General features: G+C 37.4%; 1 protein-coding gene across 1 annotated transcript in view; it reads left to right on the top strand.

Annotated features, from left to right (window-relative positions):
- Nucleotides 1-18,603, top strand: part of LOC104405113 (cAMP-specific 3',5'-cyclic phosphodiesterase 4D-like) — a gene marked incomplete at its 3' end in the record, with an annotated part of 70,486 nt that overhangs the window by 38,220 nt on the left and 13,663 nt on the right. The window contains exons 3-5 of the mRNA XM_010013715.1: nt 4,506-4,542; nt 9,722-9,795; nt 10,920-10,969. Coding sequence (XP_010012017.1) covers nt 4,506-4,542; nt 9,722-9,795; nt 10,920-10,969 — 161 coding nt within the window. The remainder of the gene's footprint in view (nt 1-4,505; nt 4,543-9,721; nt 9,796-10,919; nt 10,970-18,603) is intronic.

Raw genomic sequence — 18,603 nt, forward strand, 5'->3', positions numbered from 1 at the left:
ATCATGTTTTAAACTGGTACAAGCATCAAGATCCTTTCCACTAGTCTTATAATTTATGCTATAAAAAATTGTATCAAATTTAACTAGGAATCCTATTTTGTCTGCATCTTGTCCATGAGGAAATATATGTCAAATTGGTGTAAATATGTTTTGTGCAATTTTCCCCTCTATTTAGACAGAGCTCTTATTTATCCTGTTTATGTTTCCCATCTGCAATATGTGTCCTCAAGATCACTCACTTGGTACTCTTCATATGTGTCTAGAAAGTCTCAATGTGAGTTTACTATGGCATTTACGAAGACAAATTTTATTCAGTACCTTTTCTGCAAAGCCCTGCACTGACAAGTGCAGACTCAACATTTTTAGTGATCTCTAAGGTCTGGAACTCACCTCTCCTTGATGGATATCTTGACTTTTTCTGACCACATGAAAAAAAATGCCCTCTCTTTTTTAACTGTATCCTGGCAGGTCTGCAGAATCTCTCTCTAGAACTCCACTTGTTAGATGGATTATATTAAATTATGCCAACTTAATTAAGAAATAAGGGTTATGCAGTCACCCTGTCTATCTTTGTGTTAATCTTCCTGTGGGCTTCTCTGTTGGTCCATGCATGAATCTCTAAGTTCCTTTTTAGTGGGGGCAAAGTTAATTAGTTAATGTAATTGGGATAGAAGAGACAAATTAATGCCAATCTTGAGAAAAGGAAGAAGAATTTTTGTACTTTTTATTTGGCAACAGACAGCTGAACACGTTCATCTAACTTGTGACTTAGCATAGCACTTTGATCTCTTCTCGGGGGGGGACCATCATAAGTTCTATGGGGTGAGTTCACACATGTCCTACAGGAAAGGTTAGGAAGAAAAACCCAGAAAATTTGCAAGTAACCAGGCTTCACTATTTTAATGTGGTAAATAACTTGCAATGCATTATATAATCTGTGGTCTGCTAATGGAAATTTAGCCTATGTTTTATGTAACAGTGATTCATCTCAGGTAGACTGTTGTGTGCTTTAGCAGTCTTTATTGGTGATGGTGGAATTTGATCATTTTAAATTTTGGGGCCATGTGAAAATTAATCTGCTTTCAAATCTGCCTTTCCTCTGAGAAATGAAGATGTAAACAAGTATCCCAAGCATTCGAGTTAGAATTTTAATATTCTGTGAATAATTTCTTCTAACCTTAAAGGTTAACAGCTCTGACTACATTTAGAAATTTGTGATACATTGTACAGGATTTACACTCCTTCTTGCTTCTTCAGTATATGGATGTGTGGCACTACCCTGTCCAGGTTCCAGACAGAATCATCTATCAGCTTCTTTATCATCTGAAAATAAAACAGGACATTCTTACATTGTAGTGTTTCCTACACTGCAATACACTGTGGATCAGTGGCATTTTGACTGAATCATACATTCTTGCTCTTCTGTTCAAAAAAGTAACACATCACTTTAGACATGTCTGCACCCTTTTTGAGCACTCTGCAGGTTTCCTGGCCCAATGTGGATTAAAGATTACTCACCACGTTATGCAATTGCTTTTCTGTTCAAGTGGGTCTGCTGCGTGCTAAACTGCTTTGTGAAAGCTGTGGATATCTGTACTTTCAGTATCACACTTTCACTGAAATAATGATAATTTCTGGAAATGTTGCTCTTGACAATAAAGGGCATTTGAAAAGTGAAAAATTAAATCCTTGGTTGATTTCAGTACATTAAATTAGTATTTCATAATGTTTCCTCTAAAAAATAACAAGCTATGCTATTTTATCAGGGTTCTCCAATGAGTGCAGTCCAGCGAGAGCTCAAGTAGAATGAAGTTTGAACATTAGAGTGTAGGGTCATGCTATTTTACAGAAAAGAAAAAAAAACCAAACCAAATTCCAGGGCAGAAGGCACAGAAACATCTACTTGTCGCCTCTTGTAAGTGCCTTAGCATTCAAGGGATGCCAAACGGGGGCACTGAATAAGAAGAGCAAGAAAGTACCATGTCCCATAAGGAAGCCCAGAAGAGATTTTAAGAAGGATCATCCTGTTTTCATGGTTTTGTCAATCTGCACTGTGACAGTTAATAACTATGTTGTAGCAACTGCCTGGGAATTTGAAGCACTGACAAATACTGTGTGCATTCATGTCATATGTTGAACAGTAAGAGTGTTTGCCACTGACAGATGCTTGTAATTCTAAAAAGAACTAGCTCTACTCTATCTAGCTTATTTACAGGTAGAAACAATTTAATATATTTGTTCTTTGTCTGGTGCTGCTGCTAGAGGTAAACCTTTTCCTCTTCAGGTCCCTTCCCTTCCCTTCCCTTCCCTTCCCTTCCCTTCCCTTCCCTTCCCTTCCCTTCCCTTCCCTTCCCTTTCCCGTCCTTTCCTTTCCTTCATAACTTCCAATTGTGGGAAATAATAGACTAGAAAAGTAAAAAATAGGTTTGCATATTGATTTTAAATACAGTTTCTGTGCAGAATTTGATTGCTCAGAAAACTCACTCATTTCTAAGAATTAGCTCAAGCCTTTGTTTGCTTTTTTGGCTAAACCTGAGTAACAGATAAAGTGGGTAGGTGTGAGGAAGACTGGCAAATAATTTACTTGAGGCTTTAGGTTCTTCCACCTTTGCAGAAGTCAATCAGCTGACTAACACAGTATTCCTTGCTCTAGACAGTTGTGCCTTTTAAGTGTCAAAACAGAAGAGAAAATGGAGCAGCTATACTCAAAAAGTAATAATATTCATTATAAAAGGGAAGAAATTAACAGATTTTATGGAGGAACTGTAAGCCAGGTGCAACACAACAAATACCATTTCACAGAATTTGAAGAAAAAGAGTATAATTCTTCTGGAGGTGAGGTAGCATACATATTCATACTATGGCTGCATAAGTGCAGAACAAGAGAGAAAAGGAAAAGATGGATGTGGCTTATCTTCTGCTGAAGCCTTTGTGTAGCTGTCTAAGTCATTAAGCAATCCTGATCAGAAATTATAATCATGGGCATTTTCTGATGTTTTCATGAGCCAATGAAAGCATGAAGAAGTACAAAATCCAGGTGGTCATTAACTCTCCTGTTAATGCCCCAGGCTGATTCATAATATCTACAATAACCGATTGGTTTTGGCTTCATTGGCCAATTAAAGCCTCTGAGTTCCTCCGATGGTGCCATGTTTCTTTTGATTTAATGTGACAATCAGGCTTTCATACTTTCCAACCAGGCTGGGACTATGGTTTCACCTGAAACATCACCTTATTCCAACCACTCCTTCAAAGCTGTTAAAAGTGGAGTCTTCTTCCACAGGGTCTGTAAAAATCCATTTTTCTATTTCCAGTCATAGGAATACAAGAGATGGTAATGAAAAGTTACACAGGTATTTAAGCATTATGATAATTTTGAATACTGGGGAGTTTCATTTTGTCCTTACAGGGTCTTTGGTTATACGTACTGCTTTTTTATTAGTTTCTTGCAAAACCTACAAAAACATAACTGTCTTGTGGACAGTATATAGATTATAAGAATGATGTAATAGGAACTCAAACACAAATGGTATTTCTCCATTTATCAGAAAGCCTTTTTCTGTTTAGACTTTCATGGACTTGAAATCTGTCATTAAATACATCATTATGCTTAAATATCATTGAAATAGCACCAAAGCAATGGTAATTTCTGCTGAAAGTTGCCACTTGTAACTCATCACGATAAATTCACTGCAAGAGAATTAAAAACAAAGATATTTTTGTTTTCAGAAAATTTCTTTTCAGCTCGATTGCTGCCATGTACTAGATATCGTGACTGAAAAGTCTAAGTTTTCTTTGTCAGTGTGGTCCCCTGGAGAGATGTGGCTCCATATCCTCAGCGTTACAGATGCTGCTCTTAAGCTCAACAGCCCTTCAAGCCTACTTGTATTTTCAAGGCTGTATTTTTTGGAAACCATTTCAAGTGGCAGGTTTCGGTGCTGAAGCGAAGGAACCTCTCTTTCCTTTCCTCCCTTCTGCCCTACAGTGCGTCATCCCAGCACCTTGCCCATACGTCACCCGTGGTGAGGGTGAGGTTGCCACAGCAACGGCACACACTCGGTCACCCCCCCAATAGCTACAAAAGTGTGAGTCAGTTTGAAAGTTTTACAAGGTTTTTATTCGACTGCAATGTGCTGCCCAGCCATCTGCAGTTCTTCGTCCATTCTGCACTGACATCTGCTTCGTAGGGTTGCTTTCGGTATTTTCACCTTCACCCTTTGAGATGAAATCTCTGCAGATTAATCCTGGGCAGTCAATTACCTGCCAACCCATCCTTGTAGAAACCCTTTGGTTCATCAGCCATCCCATAGACACACCAGGCAGCTGGGCCATAACTAAATTCATGTTTACTTTTCAAAGAATGTGTAAAGCAGGGGTAGAGAGTAAACTGCAGAAGAATACAGCTGGAGTTACCTATGATGCATTGTATAACCTGATTTTCTTTCTGTTAAAAGCAGTCACTTAAGTTTTTAATAGTACCTTACAACTCTGCTTGTTTTTTTCAGACATGGAGATGACTTGATTGTGACACCATTTGCTCAGGTAGGCACAATTTTGCTGTATTTCTCACACAATCTTGCAATTTAAAGGCCAAATACATTGTTCTCCGTTGTTAATATTACATAACATCTCTTTGCTTGCAATGGGAAAAAACTGTCTAAGCAGAAAGTCATAAACCTCCCACTCTTGTTATCTCTTGCTTAATGCTTTCTGATTATCTGAAATGTTGAAGTGCAACAACACAATAAACACCCCTGATACCTTTTCAAATGCCATTGCAGGCAGCCATGATGAAGACAAATCTGTGTTCTCTGTTATTCCCCTAGTTTTTATAATTACAAGTTCTCTTTTTTGAACATCTTTTACACATTCAATGCCACATAAATTTTTAGATGCAAGATAAGTTCTACCCAGAATACTTATGTTTTACAAAACCATCAGTTTGAATTTCCATTCAGATTCTGTTTTATAGCATACCAGCTCAAAATTCTACATAATTTAGATCAAAACTCCACAATTTTTAATAATAAAGCTGTCTTACGATGTATGAAAAGTTAACATTCCTGAACTCATAATGGTAAGTTTTAACCTGTAATAGGAATGAAAGTTCATATATTGTAACTACAAGGGTAAAAATAAATCTGGAAATGGTATGTGATTGAACGTACATGGAAAGAGAAAGGTTGAGTCACACAGCAGTCTTAACTGCTAATAAGGTATCCAACTTCAGTCTGAATATGCAGGTTGCTTTGGTCTAGTGATAAGTTGCTAAAATTATTAACATTAATTTAATAGCTTATTATATATTTAATTATATTTTAAACACATACACTTTATAAAACTCTATGATCAAATCCTTAATATGAAGAATACCTTCATTATATATTAGCAGAGTAAATATTAAGCCAGGACCTTTTCTAAGAATACTTTAAGGTCTCTCAAATGGTAACCTTTACTTTAACAGTAGTGGAAACAAATAAATTACAGGAAAAGCAAGAAAAAAAGAAAAAGAAAACCATTTCTGGTATTAATTCCTCAGAAAACATAAAACCCCTAACGCTTGAGCACAAAAATACCCACAAATACTATAGTGGTCAAGCAATCCAATAATATCTACAATAATTGGGTTCATATGCATTTTCATCTGAATTTTTATTACGAATTATGCCACATAGATAAGGTAGGTTATAGGATACCCAGAAAAACAGCAAATATTACACTCCATTTATTTTTTCTCCTGGGACAAAACACCCTATTTGTTTTAAGGGCAGTTTTGTATTCTTGTTGGTGCTGATGGATGTGCTTCAGCAATTATACCAGGAGCACGTAAATGTTGCTGCTATTTGCACCAAGATGCCATAATTGATTATTTGAGAACTTTTAGTATTTCAGTGCAAACCCTGCTAGCAGTGTTTTAAATCAACTTGCTTTCATTTGCATTGAAGAGGAGAAAGAGCACTCACAGGGTGAGTTATCCCACGTCACATTCCTTGACAGAAGGAATTGAGACGCAGTTGAGAGACTATGCCTAATAGAGGGGAAGTGACATCTGATTAGACTTTCAGAAAAAATGTAGCCCTTCCCTAAAACTGACCTGAATATGCAAAATCCATCTCCCAGTGGGGCCTGCTCATGGACTACATCTGCAACTAAGTACAGGACCCATTCCTTAGAGTTAGGTTTACCAGTGTTAGGACCTCAGTCAGAACTTCAGAAATTGGATCCCATGTGCCAGTGTCTAAGCATCATATGAACTACACTTTCAATACCTTTCTAGAGCAATACTTCATCATGTAGATGCATTTTTATGTTGTAAGCAGCAAAAGCACCATTTTAATCTGTTCAGGGCTTCCTGGTGGCAGTAGATCATGATATGCGGAACACATGTTCCAGTTATTTCAGATCATCTGTATTCAGTTGATCAAGAGAATTGTTTCATCTGATCATGAGCCACCTGGTGGTAATAGTTCCAATTTTAGCTTTTCTGTCTCTAGTCAGTGCGGCTGCATTTGAAAGCTGGAGGCAGGGTGGCATGATGTGTCCCCACATAGAATCCAGCCTGAGGACAAGTTAATTTACTATTTTTACCAGAATGGAATTTTATAAGCTGAAATTAAAAACTCTATCACAAACACATTATTAGTTGCACTTCCCTATATTGTAATATACAGTAACTGCTGTAATTTAGTTATTCATAGAATTTAGCTTTTCAAAATAAAATCATGTGGGTTATTTAAAATTTAAGGATGAATTCTCTAGGTTTTTTATCATCAAAAAGGTTTGATTTTTTACTTCACTTGCAAATATTTGTATATAATGATTTTCAAAATAATATTACTTAGAAATTAAACCTATAGTAGTTTGCAAGTGAGTGGTTGCTTTTTGCTCCTGAATTGTAACTTGAGAAACATCAAGCACAAGTAGAACCTCTGTGAACAAAGAAACTGTCACTTAAAGCAAATTATAATGTAAAATTGAAATATTATTTTATGTACTTATAGTATAATAGCTTTATAAATTTTAATATGTTTATACAATAAATCAAGTGGTTTAGCTCCACTGTAGCCAATGGCCAAAGTTTTTGTTGCCAGATTGGTATGCATAGAATCATAGAATCATGGAATAGTTAGGGTTGGAAAGGACCTTAAGATCATCTAGTTCCAACCCTCCTGCCATGAGCAGGGACACCACACACTAAACTATATCACCCAAGGCTCTGTCCAGCCTGGCCTTGAACACCTCCAGGGTTGGAGCATTCACAACTTCCTTGGGCAACCCATTCCAGTGCCTCACCACCCTCACTGTGAAGAACTTCTTCCTTAGATCTAACCTAAACTTCCCCTGTTTAAGTTTAAAGTCATGTGGGGACACCTCACACTTACAGAACTGCCAAAATATGGCCTGTATGCTAAAGCAGCTGGAAAACTGGGCAGATACTAGATGTTTCACCCTTGAACATACAGTTATCTCAGCTGTGAGAAGAACAAGTGGAAGGACACACAAACCAAACAGTCAAATCTCTACTTTCTGAAAAAGGAGAGATTCATAACATCTCAGACAGTGGAAAAATCTGGTCAATGTGCACAGTAGTGGGCAGGGTAGAGAGACACTCCCTCAGCTCTTCAGGGACCTGAGCACGGGTCCAGCAAGGCTCATTAACCTGCACTCATAACTGGCCCTGAACAATCTTACAGGTCTGCACCCTGCTTGCCCTAGCACCCCAGATACTAAATGTCCCGTGATTTCAGATCCAACACATACCTCAGGGTTCATGTTCTCATGTGGTATTGTGGCTAGCTGGATAATCTTTCTGACACAGCCCTGTGCAGCATGTACAGAGTTCATTGCAGAGTCCAGCAGAAGCAGAGCTAATAGGCATGGCTATGCCTGAGATCACTCACCAAGGAGTCAGTTAGTTACCTTCATACACGCTCCCAGTTCTCAGTGCACCTGCATATACAGCCAATTTGAGCCCAGCAGGGCTTACTGAGTAGGAGCTTGCAGCCAGGGAAACTACTGCATTTTTTCATGGCCTGAGACTGTTCTGGGAGCCACACAAATATGTTTCTCTCACAGTATTAGTACATGCAAGCCATCTCATCACTCTGGTAAACAAAAACTGAATCCAGGCAGATTGACCAAAGACAACCAAAAATGGACTGCAGTCACTAAAAAATGTGTGTCTTACCTTAATAGGCCCATCTTTCCATCTTTATTTCATTTATGCTTTCCTTCCACCTTTAACTCATCATTTTCTTTTACTTCATACTTTCCATACTTCAGCAGTTTTTCTTTGTATTTAATGCATTCATTGTTGAACTTTTGAACTCCAGGATGTTCTTTCCTCTTCTGATCAGTTCATGCCTGATTTCCATCTGTGTATATCCAACATCTAAATACAACATTTATTAGTGTCACTGTACCCTGGACATACACATTTGATGGCATATATAATTATTTTTATTTTATGTTGAATGACAAATATGTGAGTTTACCTCCTGATCTTTGGAAAGGAAAACATAATGAAATTAATGGTCTAATTATGCAACAAATGTATTTTTATTACCTTAAGTCATTTGGGAACTACCAACAGTAGCTTAAACACTGCCAGTCACTATTATCTCCTGAATATTTTCTGTCTGTTATAAGCTTTCACTAAATCCTTCTTTTCTTTTCAGCCCACTACTGCCTTCCTACCTCATGTATAAACTTAAGCAGCTGTGGAAAGATGGTTGTATCCTCCTCAACTCCTAGCTCTGGAACCCAAATTTCCATTTCCACCTTTGCTATTCCTACAACAGGTTCACCAGGGAACCAGCCCAGTTTGGGCTGAGAAACAACAAGCAATTCCCACAAAGGCACATCATTCTAATGAGTGTTGCTGCTTCCTCCCATTCCCAGTCTGGTTCCAGACAACTTGTGGTTCCTCTCTGACATAAGCTGGACTACTTCTCCCTAGTTGGAGAGGTGCATCTTACAGTCCTTACATGGAACAAAATGTGTTGCGGTTATCCAGCTACCTTCAGAAGAGAGTGCCTATGCCACTTATAATGAGAAGACAGCCCTCTACTACCTCTACTAGCTGCTGTCTTGGATAAAATTAAGTCCAGAAAGGAAGTAGTTCATTTATATTACCTTTCCCAATGTGCAAAGCTTGTAAAAGCCTGCAGACCTTCCCACCTGCTCAGGTGCTACCTTCTTTTTAACTCTAGTCCTCTGCACTAAGTACCCAAATCAACTGTACCCTTTAAGGGAGCAGTTTTTACTTTTCCTGGCAGTCTAGACAATCTCATTCCTTTGTCCTTTGAGGTCTCTGTGGGCTGAACTGCAAATGGAAGATTTTGTAGTAATTTCTTATGCATGAAGTAGTAGTCTTGAATGGGCTATTATTTTCCCAACATGAATGCATTTATGGTAATTTTACAGAACTAAGTAGTATTTTGTGAAAAAAAAAAAAAAAAACTTCCTTCTCTTCAAGTAAGTCTGCCTTTAAGCAAAATAATGAGTTGTTCATGAGGGAAAAAAAGAAATAAATTATTGCCCTTGTATTACAGACATGTTATTGCTAAGTAATGGTCAAAGACTTTGGACAAACCAATCCTGGAAACCTTTTACAGTTGTTTTGCAATGTTCTTTCCTTTTATTTTCAGCATAGTCGAGCAGAGATATGTCAGTCTCACCTGTGCACAAATTTAGACTGAAACTGTTTTGTTTGTTCCAGGTGCTGGCCAGCCTCCGTACTGTACGGAATAACTTTGCCGCGTTAACCAATCTACAAGATCGGGCACCCAGCAAGTGAGCGTCTATTCTTGGCCACTGAACTTTTTGCAGTGATACTGTTTAAATGTAAACTAAGAATAACAATTAGATGTTACAGATTTCAGTCTGTGCTACCAAACCTGCATGAACCATGTGGATGAGTAATAAGTTTATTAATCCCTTGATAGCTGAGACAATAGCCCCCTTGCCTACTAATTGCTCCTGCATTGCCACCCTTGCATAAACTTGGGATTGGTTTTGTGCATTTGTATGATTTTCAATAAATTAGTCATATGTCAAAGATCATACAAACATGATCATTCAGGCAGAATCTGAGTCTTGCAAATAAACCAGAGTGAGCAGACAGCTCCACTCATTGTGAGCTACTTGCATGATCTGAACCTAGAGCTCTGCCTAACTTATGCAAGATAATGACATTCCACTATCCACAGCGGTTCATGTTTATAAATGAGATGCTATAAATACAATCTTTCTCCACTTGTGTTACAGAATCGCAGTTAACATTAACCTTAGTTACACTGTCAAATTTTGTAGTGGAGTCATTTCCCTCACCCAAAATGTGCACCTCTGGAACTTAGAAGTATTTAGCATTCCAAAACCAGCTGCCTAGCACTGCATATGCAGTACCCCTAAAAGATATTTCCAGCCCCTTGGCTGGAGTATGCATACCCTATGTAGACCCTGCTTGCAGTCACCCACACACCCCTACACAGCTGTGTCAGTCCAGCAACTTTTAGCTTTCTTCAGTGGACAAAACACACCACTGAGCTGTTTGCCCTAAAGACTGTTGTAAAAGATATAGGCAAAATAATGTGTGAAATGTATATGCAAAATAATAGAATGAAAAATAATAATAAGAAAGACATTTCAAGTAAGAGAATGTGGCAAGTGCAAGCCATGTTACAATGACGATAACTATATAAATCAAACTTAAAGCTACGTATAAGCTCTAGGTATGATTAAGTAGGTTTTTAATGAACTTGTAGATTCCTAAAATATTGGTCAGAACTTTTTTTTTTCGATGCCAGGGTATTCCAGTCCCAAAAAAATTCCCAAGGAAATATATTTTCTATTATATTGTTCAAGGATTCAGTCATCTCTGTGTTTACCAGGCATATACCTTTTTTTCTTTTAAACAGACGATCACCAATGTGTAACCAACCATCTATTAACAAAGCAACCCTGACAGGTAAGAGTTAGTATGACTAAAATTCCTCTGTGAAACCATCATGGGTTTCTAAACTTAATATTTATTTATAAAAAATCTCACTGCAAACTGCATTTTATGATACTAACTTTGTATTATTTCATACTCTTGTATCTGTTTTATGAAAGAGGATTTGAGTCATAGGGTGTCTTTTGGCATTGCATCATGTTAACTTTCTGATTTCTTATTATGCTTGTATGTCTTATCATGCTTGTTTTAATTTAGATTCTTTCCAAATTCTTTTTCCTTATATACTAGTGTGTGAGTTTGTCATGTTTACCTTCATTAGTAAGTTTTTGCAATGAAATGTAGTATAAAGAACTGGTATGAAGAATGCATTGATCTTTCATTTGGGACATCTCTGTAACATTTGTAGGTGTGTAAGAAACTAATAATTCCTTTGTAAAAGATGCTATTATTTATAAAGAAACAACTTGAAAACAGGACTGGCTTTGTCAGTTATGTTAACACTTCTGAAAATTTTACCCTGTGGTACTTTTGGTTATTATTAGGAAGATCTTGGAAATCTTCATGAGAATACACTTTTTTTGACCTTGTATTTTTCACATCATTTTAATCCATTTGTTAATACACTGTGTAGTCTTCCAGGTAGTTATGTTCTCTATGGTGTGCTGGCAGAGTGAAAGAGCATTTGCTTTGTCTTTTGATGAAAGTATATAGATATTTTCTCAAGAGGCAACTTATCATTTAAACCAAAAACTTAATGTTTCCAGAATTTCAAAATAGCTCCTCTTTCTGACTGTATAATAGATTTGTAACTCAAGGAAGAAATAGTACTTCAGCTCTTTTGAGGAGAAAAATGGCTTTGTCATGTTCAATATTTTTTGTCTTTAGACTCTGGAATGTTAACATTGTCAGGTTTTTGTTGTTGGTTTGTTGGGGTTTTTTTTCATCTAGCTTCACGCAATATCTGTATTTTCTTCTAGAAGACCTCATCTTGGCAGTTCTGTACAATTTTATTGTCCTACAGACCCATCATGTAATCTGAGCATTTTTGTGTAGGGCTCATCAGGGAACAGAGGGTTAAATCTTTCAATCTGTTCTATAAACAGAAAAGCATCCTTAGTTAAGAATGTTCTGCAATCATACTTAAATTCATGGTAATTAAATAAATAGGAAGGTGAGACAGTTAAATGCTTAGATCAATTATTATCATAATCCTTTGTTAACGTATTCCTTTAAGAGGTAATTTTGAATGTTGGTTTCAAATTACTTTCCATGAGACATTTCAGTTATTGATAGATGTTATGCCTATTTCTTCTAATCATGGTATTTGCCTCATACAACACAGTAAACCAGAAGTACATTATCTTAACTGGAGATAGAGATACTGGAAAAAACATCTCTTTCTTCAGTTCCAAGGGAGTAACTTTGGAAAGCCTATAACACAGTAAAATCCCCGAAGTAAAAGAAAATGTGATATGCAGAAGAGAAGATATGCATGCATGTGAACACACAGTGAGCCTACCTTACATGCTTCCCCACAGTTGTTTGCCTGAGGTCAGCTTCTTTTCTCCATCCAGAGAAGCTTCTCAGACAGAAGGACCCAAGACACATTCTGCTGGAAGATGCTGCTGCTCTTTTTAAATTCCTCCTGATCTGAAGGCTTCCATTCAGTTAATTCTCAGAGTGCACTCTGTCAGAAGTAATAAATCATCTGAAATTTTACTGTTTAGAAGGAAGGTGGTGCAGCCAGTGCTGTGATTAATCTAAAAAATGTTTCTGTGCCAAGAAATTTAAAGGAAGCAAGAAAAGGCAAATAGTAATAAAGATAATTCAATGTAATGTAGTTTAATCTGATTTCTCAGAGATACTGCTGGAATAGCTGTGCTCAAATTATGCATTGAACTGGGTGAGCTGAGGCCTGTGTGCATTGGATATAAGTGGCTAAAAGACTTTAATGATACAGGAAAGATATTAAGCCCTATAAAGCATGAAAATGACTACAATTCATTTTGATTGTTGAATTGACATTGAGGCTGGATACTATTTTGCCTGAACACTGCCCGTTCTTAGTCATAGACTGGTTTTGATGTTTTCATAGCAACAAATTTCAAGGCATAAGCACAGAAATATGACGCCTTTCTTGAGGCATATAAAATCCTAGTAAAACATGTTGCATTCCAGCAATATGTCAAGAAGGAAGATGCATTACTAACATTTCCCCTTCTCTTTACATAATGATCGAAAACCCTTACAGATGCCACTAAGCTTTTTGCATTCTTCTGGGGAATGTTTGAAATGTAGCTTGCGCAGATCCTTCCTGGTGAGAAATCCTCCTGGTCATGCTGTTCGTGTCATGGAGTATCTAGAACAGTACACCAGGCAGGTAGAGCTCTATCACATCATCCAGATGGCTCAGCTAGCAATCTCTGGGAGAAATGATAAACACTGTAACAAACAGTGTAACAACAGAAATGTCTTTGTGAAAACTCTAACTGGGGAAAGCGAGGATCACAGAAAGCAAAAGTGTAGCAAAAGTGAACTTCTGCAGAAGATAGGGGGGAAGTCACAAGGGAAAAGTAAAAAGGGGTTTGGTAAAGCCGAGTGACTAAAGTAGCAAGAGCAAAATTCTCCCATTTCCTATTTTAAGAATTCACCCTGAGACATAAAGGAGAAAATGCTTTAGCAAACAAGCAAGAAACTATGGAATTGAGAAGTAAAGCAGTACCAGAATTAAATGTTCAAATTCTTAGGAGCAATGACAACCATGGTGTCCTTAAAATTTGCAGTGATTTTTCAGTGTAAGTATGTAGATATTGACGATCAGAATACGGTCTGTTAAATTCAATATAGCCACAAGAATCCCTTCTGGAAACTGTGTTGAAAGAAGCTAATGATTATCAACGGCATGCTTGATCTTCAGTATCATCAGCCATGTATGCTATGGCATGCTGAGTGTCCTCCTGCAGACAAATTAAAGGATAGGAGATGGGAGCTTTTTATATAACAACAGACTCGATAGCACTTTTCTTACTTGCTATAGACATCTAAGAGGTAGATATCTATTTCCTCTATAGTCAGTGAGAACAACCTGACATGATATATGTTAGATGTTTTCTTTTAAGGGAGATGAATTCCTCTAAAGGTGCCGTGACTGAAACCAGCCTGGGAGAACTCCGTGTTTGCACTGCACAGTACTTCCATGCGTGGTGTTCTGTGCTTCAACCAGAAGAGGGGTTCCTCTCACTACAAGTCATATTTTCCACACAGTGGTATGAATGATGTTTTATTTCAAGTTGATAATAATTTTTTTAATACCACCAGTGAATTATAAACATTTCATTTTCAAAAAATGAAACTAGCTGTGACTCAGGGATTGAGCTAAAAAATAATAAGCAAGCATTAGATACCTTTCAGTTATTGCAGTTCTAATATCTGCATTTCTAAATCAGAATAATTTGAATTAGGAAGGAACCATATAGTCTTTCTTGATATGTATCAGATTTAAAATAGACAGGAGATGTCACAATTTCTTTAATTCTTTACTGTGTCTTGGATTCTGCGAGAGCATAGCAGGGGATAAAGTAAACATGAGAACATGAGCTAACAAAAAAATGGCAAAAACGCATGTGCTACAGAGGTTAATTCATGCAATACTGGGGTAATTGCCACAAGCTTGGGAGTGGGTATATGGGATTGAGGGGATCTAATGCCTACAAAAACAGAGGCTTCAAAATAAAGAATATTTCAGTTTTTAACAAAAGAAAACTTGTAATACAGAATGAGCATTTTAAAGTGCTAAAGACCTTAGATTGTTTCAGCAATCCTGGTCTGGAGGCATGTCCCAGAGGATTGGAAGTTGGCCAGTGTGATGCCTCTCTACAAAAAGGCAGGAAGGAAGACCCCAGAAACTACAGGCCAGTCAGACTGAGCTCAGTGGTAAGGAATGTCATGGAGCAGATATCCTAAGTGTGTTTACACAGCACATGCAGGAAGTCAGTGGGATCAGGCCCAGTCAGCACGGGTTCATGAAAGGCAGATCCTGCTTGACCAACCTGATCTCCTTCTATGATAAGGTGACCCACCTGGTTGATGAGGGAAAGGCTGTAGACTTTGTCTATTTGGACTTAAGTAAAGCATTTGACACTGTCTCCTGCAGCAGTGGAGAAACTGGCTGCTCATGGTCTGGGTAGGTGGATTCTTCACTGGATTGGGAACTGGCTGGATTGCAGAGCCCAAAGAGTGGTGGTAAATGGTGTCACATCTAATTGGCAATCAGTCACTAGTGGTGTCCCTCCGGGCTTGGTGTCAGGACCTGTGTTGTTTAATGTCTTTATTGATGATCTGGGTGAGGGAATCAAGTGCACCCTCAGTAGATTTGAGGACAACACCAAGTTGCGTGGGAGTGCTGATCTGCTGATGGACAGGAAGGCTCTGAAGAGGGATCTGGATAGGCTGGATTGATGGGCAGTGGCCAGGCTCAGGGGGGACCTTAATTGCTCTCTACAACTACCTGAAAGGAAGTTGTAGTGAGGTGGGGGTTGGTCTCTTCTCCCAGCAAGTGATAGGACAAGAGGCAATGACGTCAAGCTGCGCGAAGGGAGGCTTAGATTGGGTATTAGGAGGAATTCCTTCACAGGCAGGGTGCTCAAGCATTGGAACAGGCTGCCCAGGGCAGTGGCGGAGTCACTGTCCCTGGAAGTGTTCAGAAACTGTGTAGATGAGGCCCCCAGTGACATGGTTTAGTGGTGGTCTAATGTGGCAGTCCTGGGGTAAATGTTGGACTTAATGATCTTGAAGGCCTTTTCCAACCTAGGTGATTTTATGATTCTATGATTTCATATCCAGATTTAGGCAGATGTACAAAACTTGCTCTATTCAAGATGCAATTGCAGTATATGTGTCACTACTCTAGATTTAGTCATCAGGATTACATTTATAATGAGAACTTCCCACTCTTACTTAATTTGCCCACAGTATATATTTTTATCTTATTACAGAGAAGTATTCCTATGGTAAACTGCACTGCCAAACTTTTGTCGGAGGTGAGGTAAAATGCTTTGGAAACCTTAAGTTTATTGAGCAAAAGGTGCTATCCTAAGGCACTGGAAAAAAACCCTAAATCCCTGCTTTTAAGGGGCGATTATTTTGATAACATGGCCCTTGTTTTTTGTGCAGTATGTTGAATGACAGGTAAGTGTTCTGTTCTTTGTACTTTTGGTTATACCCATACACCTATGAATCTTTTGAATCAATGTAACTCACCTCAGACAATTATTTTAATTTCAGGGTAAATACCACAGACACTTACATTTTCAAGTTTGAAAGTGATTTGTAGCATTTTCACATCTTTCAGTCTGAGGTAAATGCCGTCTGTTACTTCATAAATTGGCAGATGTGCATCTGCAGACTCTCAGTCAACAGTATATGTTACTAGTGCTTGAATTAAAAGATTACAAATGCTTTATATGCATGGAAATCACTGGCACACACATGCTGGTTCATGTCAGTTTGATTCCTAGAGGAATATGTGCAGTACTCGCATTTAGGACCAGAATGCTTACTAAGAGTCAGTTAAATGTGTCCTTTCAACTTCTGTAAATTCTTTTAAAATTCCCCCTTTATGTGAACTGTGTGGAGACAGACATATTCATTACAACTGTTTTCTCAGACAGACCTAAAAAATAGCATATTGTGGGTTTTGGTGCGGATTTTATGCTGTGAAGAGTAGTAGAACAAGAGAGAGGAACTGACAAACGGAGCGAAAACTATGTGGAAGATTATATATTAAGCAATTCATATTAATGGAGTCCTGAAAATGTGTTTTTTTTGGAAGATAATCATAGCACATACAAGTAAGGACTATTTGTCACTGTCAATTAGATAAATAAGTATTTATAATTTTGTTATTTCGATCCAACTAGAGTCCTGCCTTAAAAAACAAAAAGCCTTTTACAAAATAACATCATAGGCCTAATATTCTATTTAATATTAAATTGAAGTACTTGACACAAAACAACAGTATAGCATTCAGAGTTGACTTCTTTATCATAGTTGCTTGCATGGCTACTCAGTTAATTATCATGTATGCAATCCTATCGCTCTTTCATGTCTATAACATCATTTCAGAATTTACCTATCCTCTATAAAGAAGTAATTTATTTTCTAAAATATTAAAATTTTGCTGGTGTTATGTAGACATGTGAAAGGACAACTGTTCACATTAGCTGTTATTTTCTTTTGCTGCTGGTACTTGTGACAGCCCTAAGCATCCACAGTGGCATCAGGTTTTGAAACAGTAGGCAATTTGAAACCATAGAGAAAAATGGTTATGAAAGACTTCTGTTCAAAACCAAATATATTTTACCATAACTTAGAACAATTAACATTGGTCTGTAATCCACTATTTGGATTAATCACTCTAAATTTTGTACTAATAGCTAAAATAAAAATGCAATTAGAAGATCAGCAGCCTTTCATATGGTGTGGAATTTCAAAAGGCTTTGTGATTTTTCATTAAGCTGTTATTATATAACATCAAATTTTATTTATGGTCTGCATCCATGTTCAGTTTTAGAGTTATCATAATGTACTGATCTCAGGGCTTTACATACTGAAACAGAAACAGATGGCTGAAATTAAGAGTAAGATTAAAAACTAAATGACTGGTCTACATGGTGTACAATGCCTTTCTGAATAAGGAGCTTGGAACTAGGTGATCTTTAAGGTCCCTTCTAACCAATACCATTCTCTGATTCTATGATTTAGTGAATTCAGATAGCAGATAAAGAGATTTATATCGTGCAATCCAAAGCAAATAAAGATTTAGCTTCCAGTGAAATCCCTCCAGCTGGTCCATGTAGTTCAGTAACCAATTAGCAATGCAGATGCCTTTTTTTTTTTTTCTTTTTTTGCTAGTTTCAGCTATTCCGTTTGCAAAACAAGGTCCAATTTTCCAACAAATATTCAAAATAAAGGACTGACCATCATCAGCTTTAGTGGAGTTGAATCAACCCCCCATTACTATTGTAAAAAGTACTTCTTTAAAAAAAAAAAAGAGGCTTGTATATGGTTTTCTTGAATGATCAATAATATTTTGCATCAAAAAAACACACATCTGGAAAACAGCGATGTTTATATCAGCTACTTTTTTCAATTAATCATTAAAGGTGTTATCTAGGTCATGATAGTGAAAAGTAATCTGATTTACAGCCTTCTTTTCCATAATAAAATCAAAATTATATTGCTCTGTGAGATACAGGACATAACATACATTCAGCCTGATGTTCATTCATCCGGATCCTGATGACAGTAAATGTGTGCAGCGAACAGGCAGGAAAACAGAGAAACAGAAGTCTGCTCCCCACAGTCTTTCACAGTCACTTTATCACCTTCAGGGGTAAAGTAGCTGCTTCTTTTCTTGCATATACACAGTTTGTGGGCATTTGATATTCAGAAATGGAGGCTATATTTGCTTATTTTCTGTGAAAAACTAGCTCTTTTCACAGTTTGTGCAGTACTCTCATGTGCTATAATGAAAAAATACCTGCTTAAAATGGGTAATTAAGAAAAAACAACCTATTAAATTGTATTTCCCTTGAAAGGAATAGTATTTGTGTCCCCAGTTCAGCCCCCTTTCTTGGTTTAGGGAA

This window comes from Nestor notabilis, unplaced genomic scaffold, assembly GCF_000696875.1.
Source record: "Nestor notabilis isolate BGI_N333 unplaced genomic scaffold, ASM69687v1 scaffold6094, whole genome shotgun sequence".
Taxonomy (NCBI): domain Eukaryota; kingdom Metazoa; phylum Chordata; class Aves; order Psittaciformes; family Psittacidae; genus Nestor; species Nestor notabilis.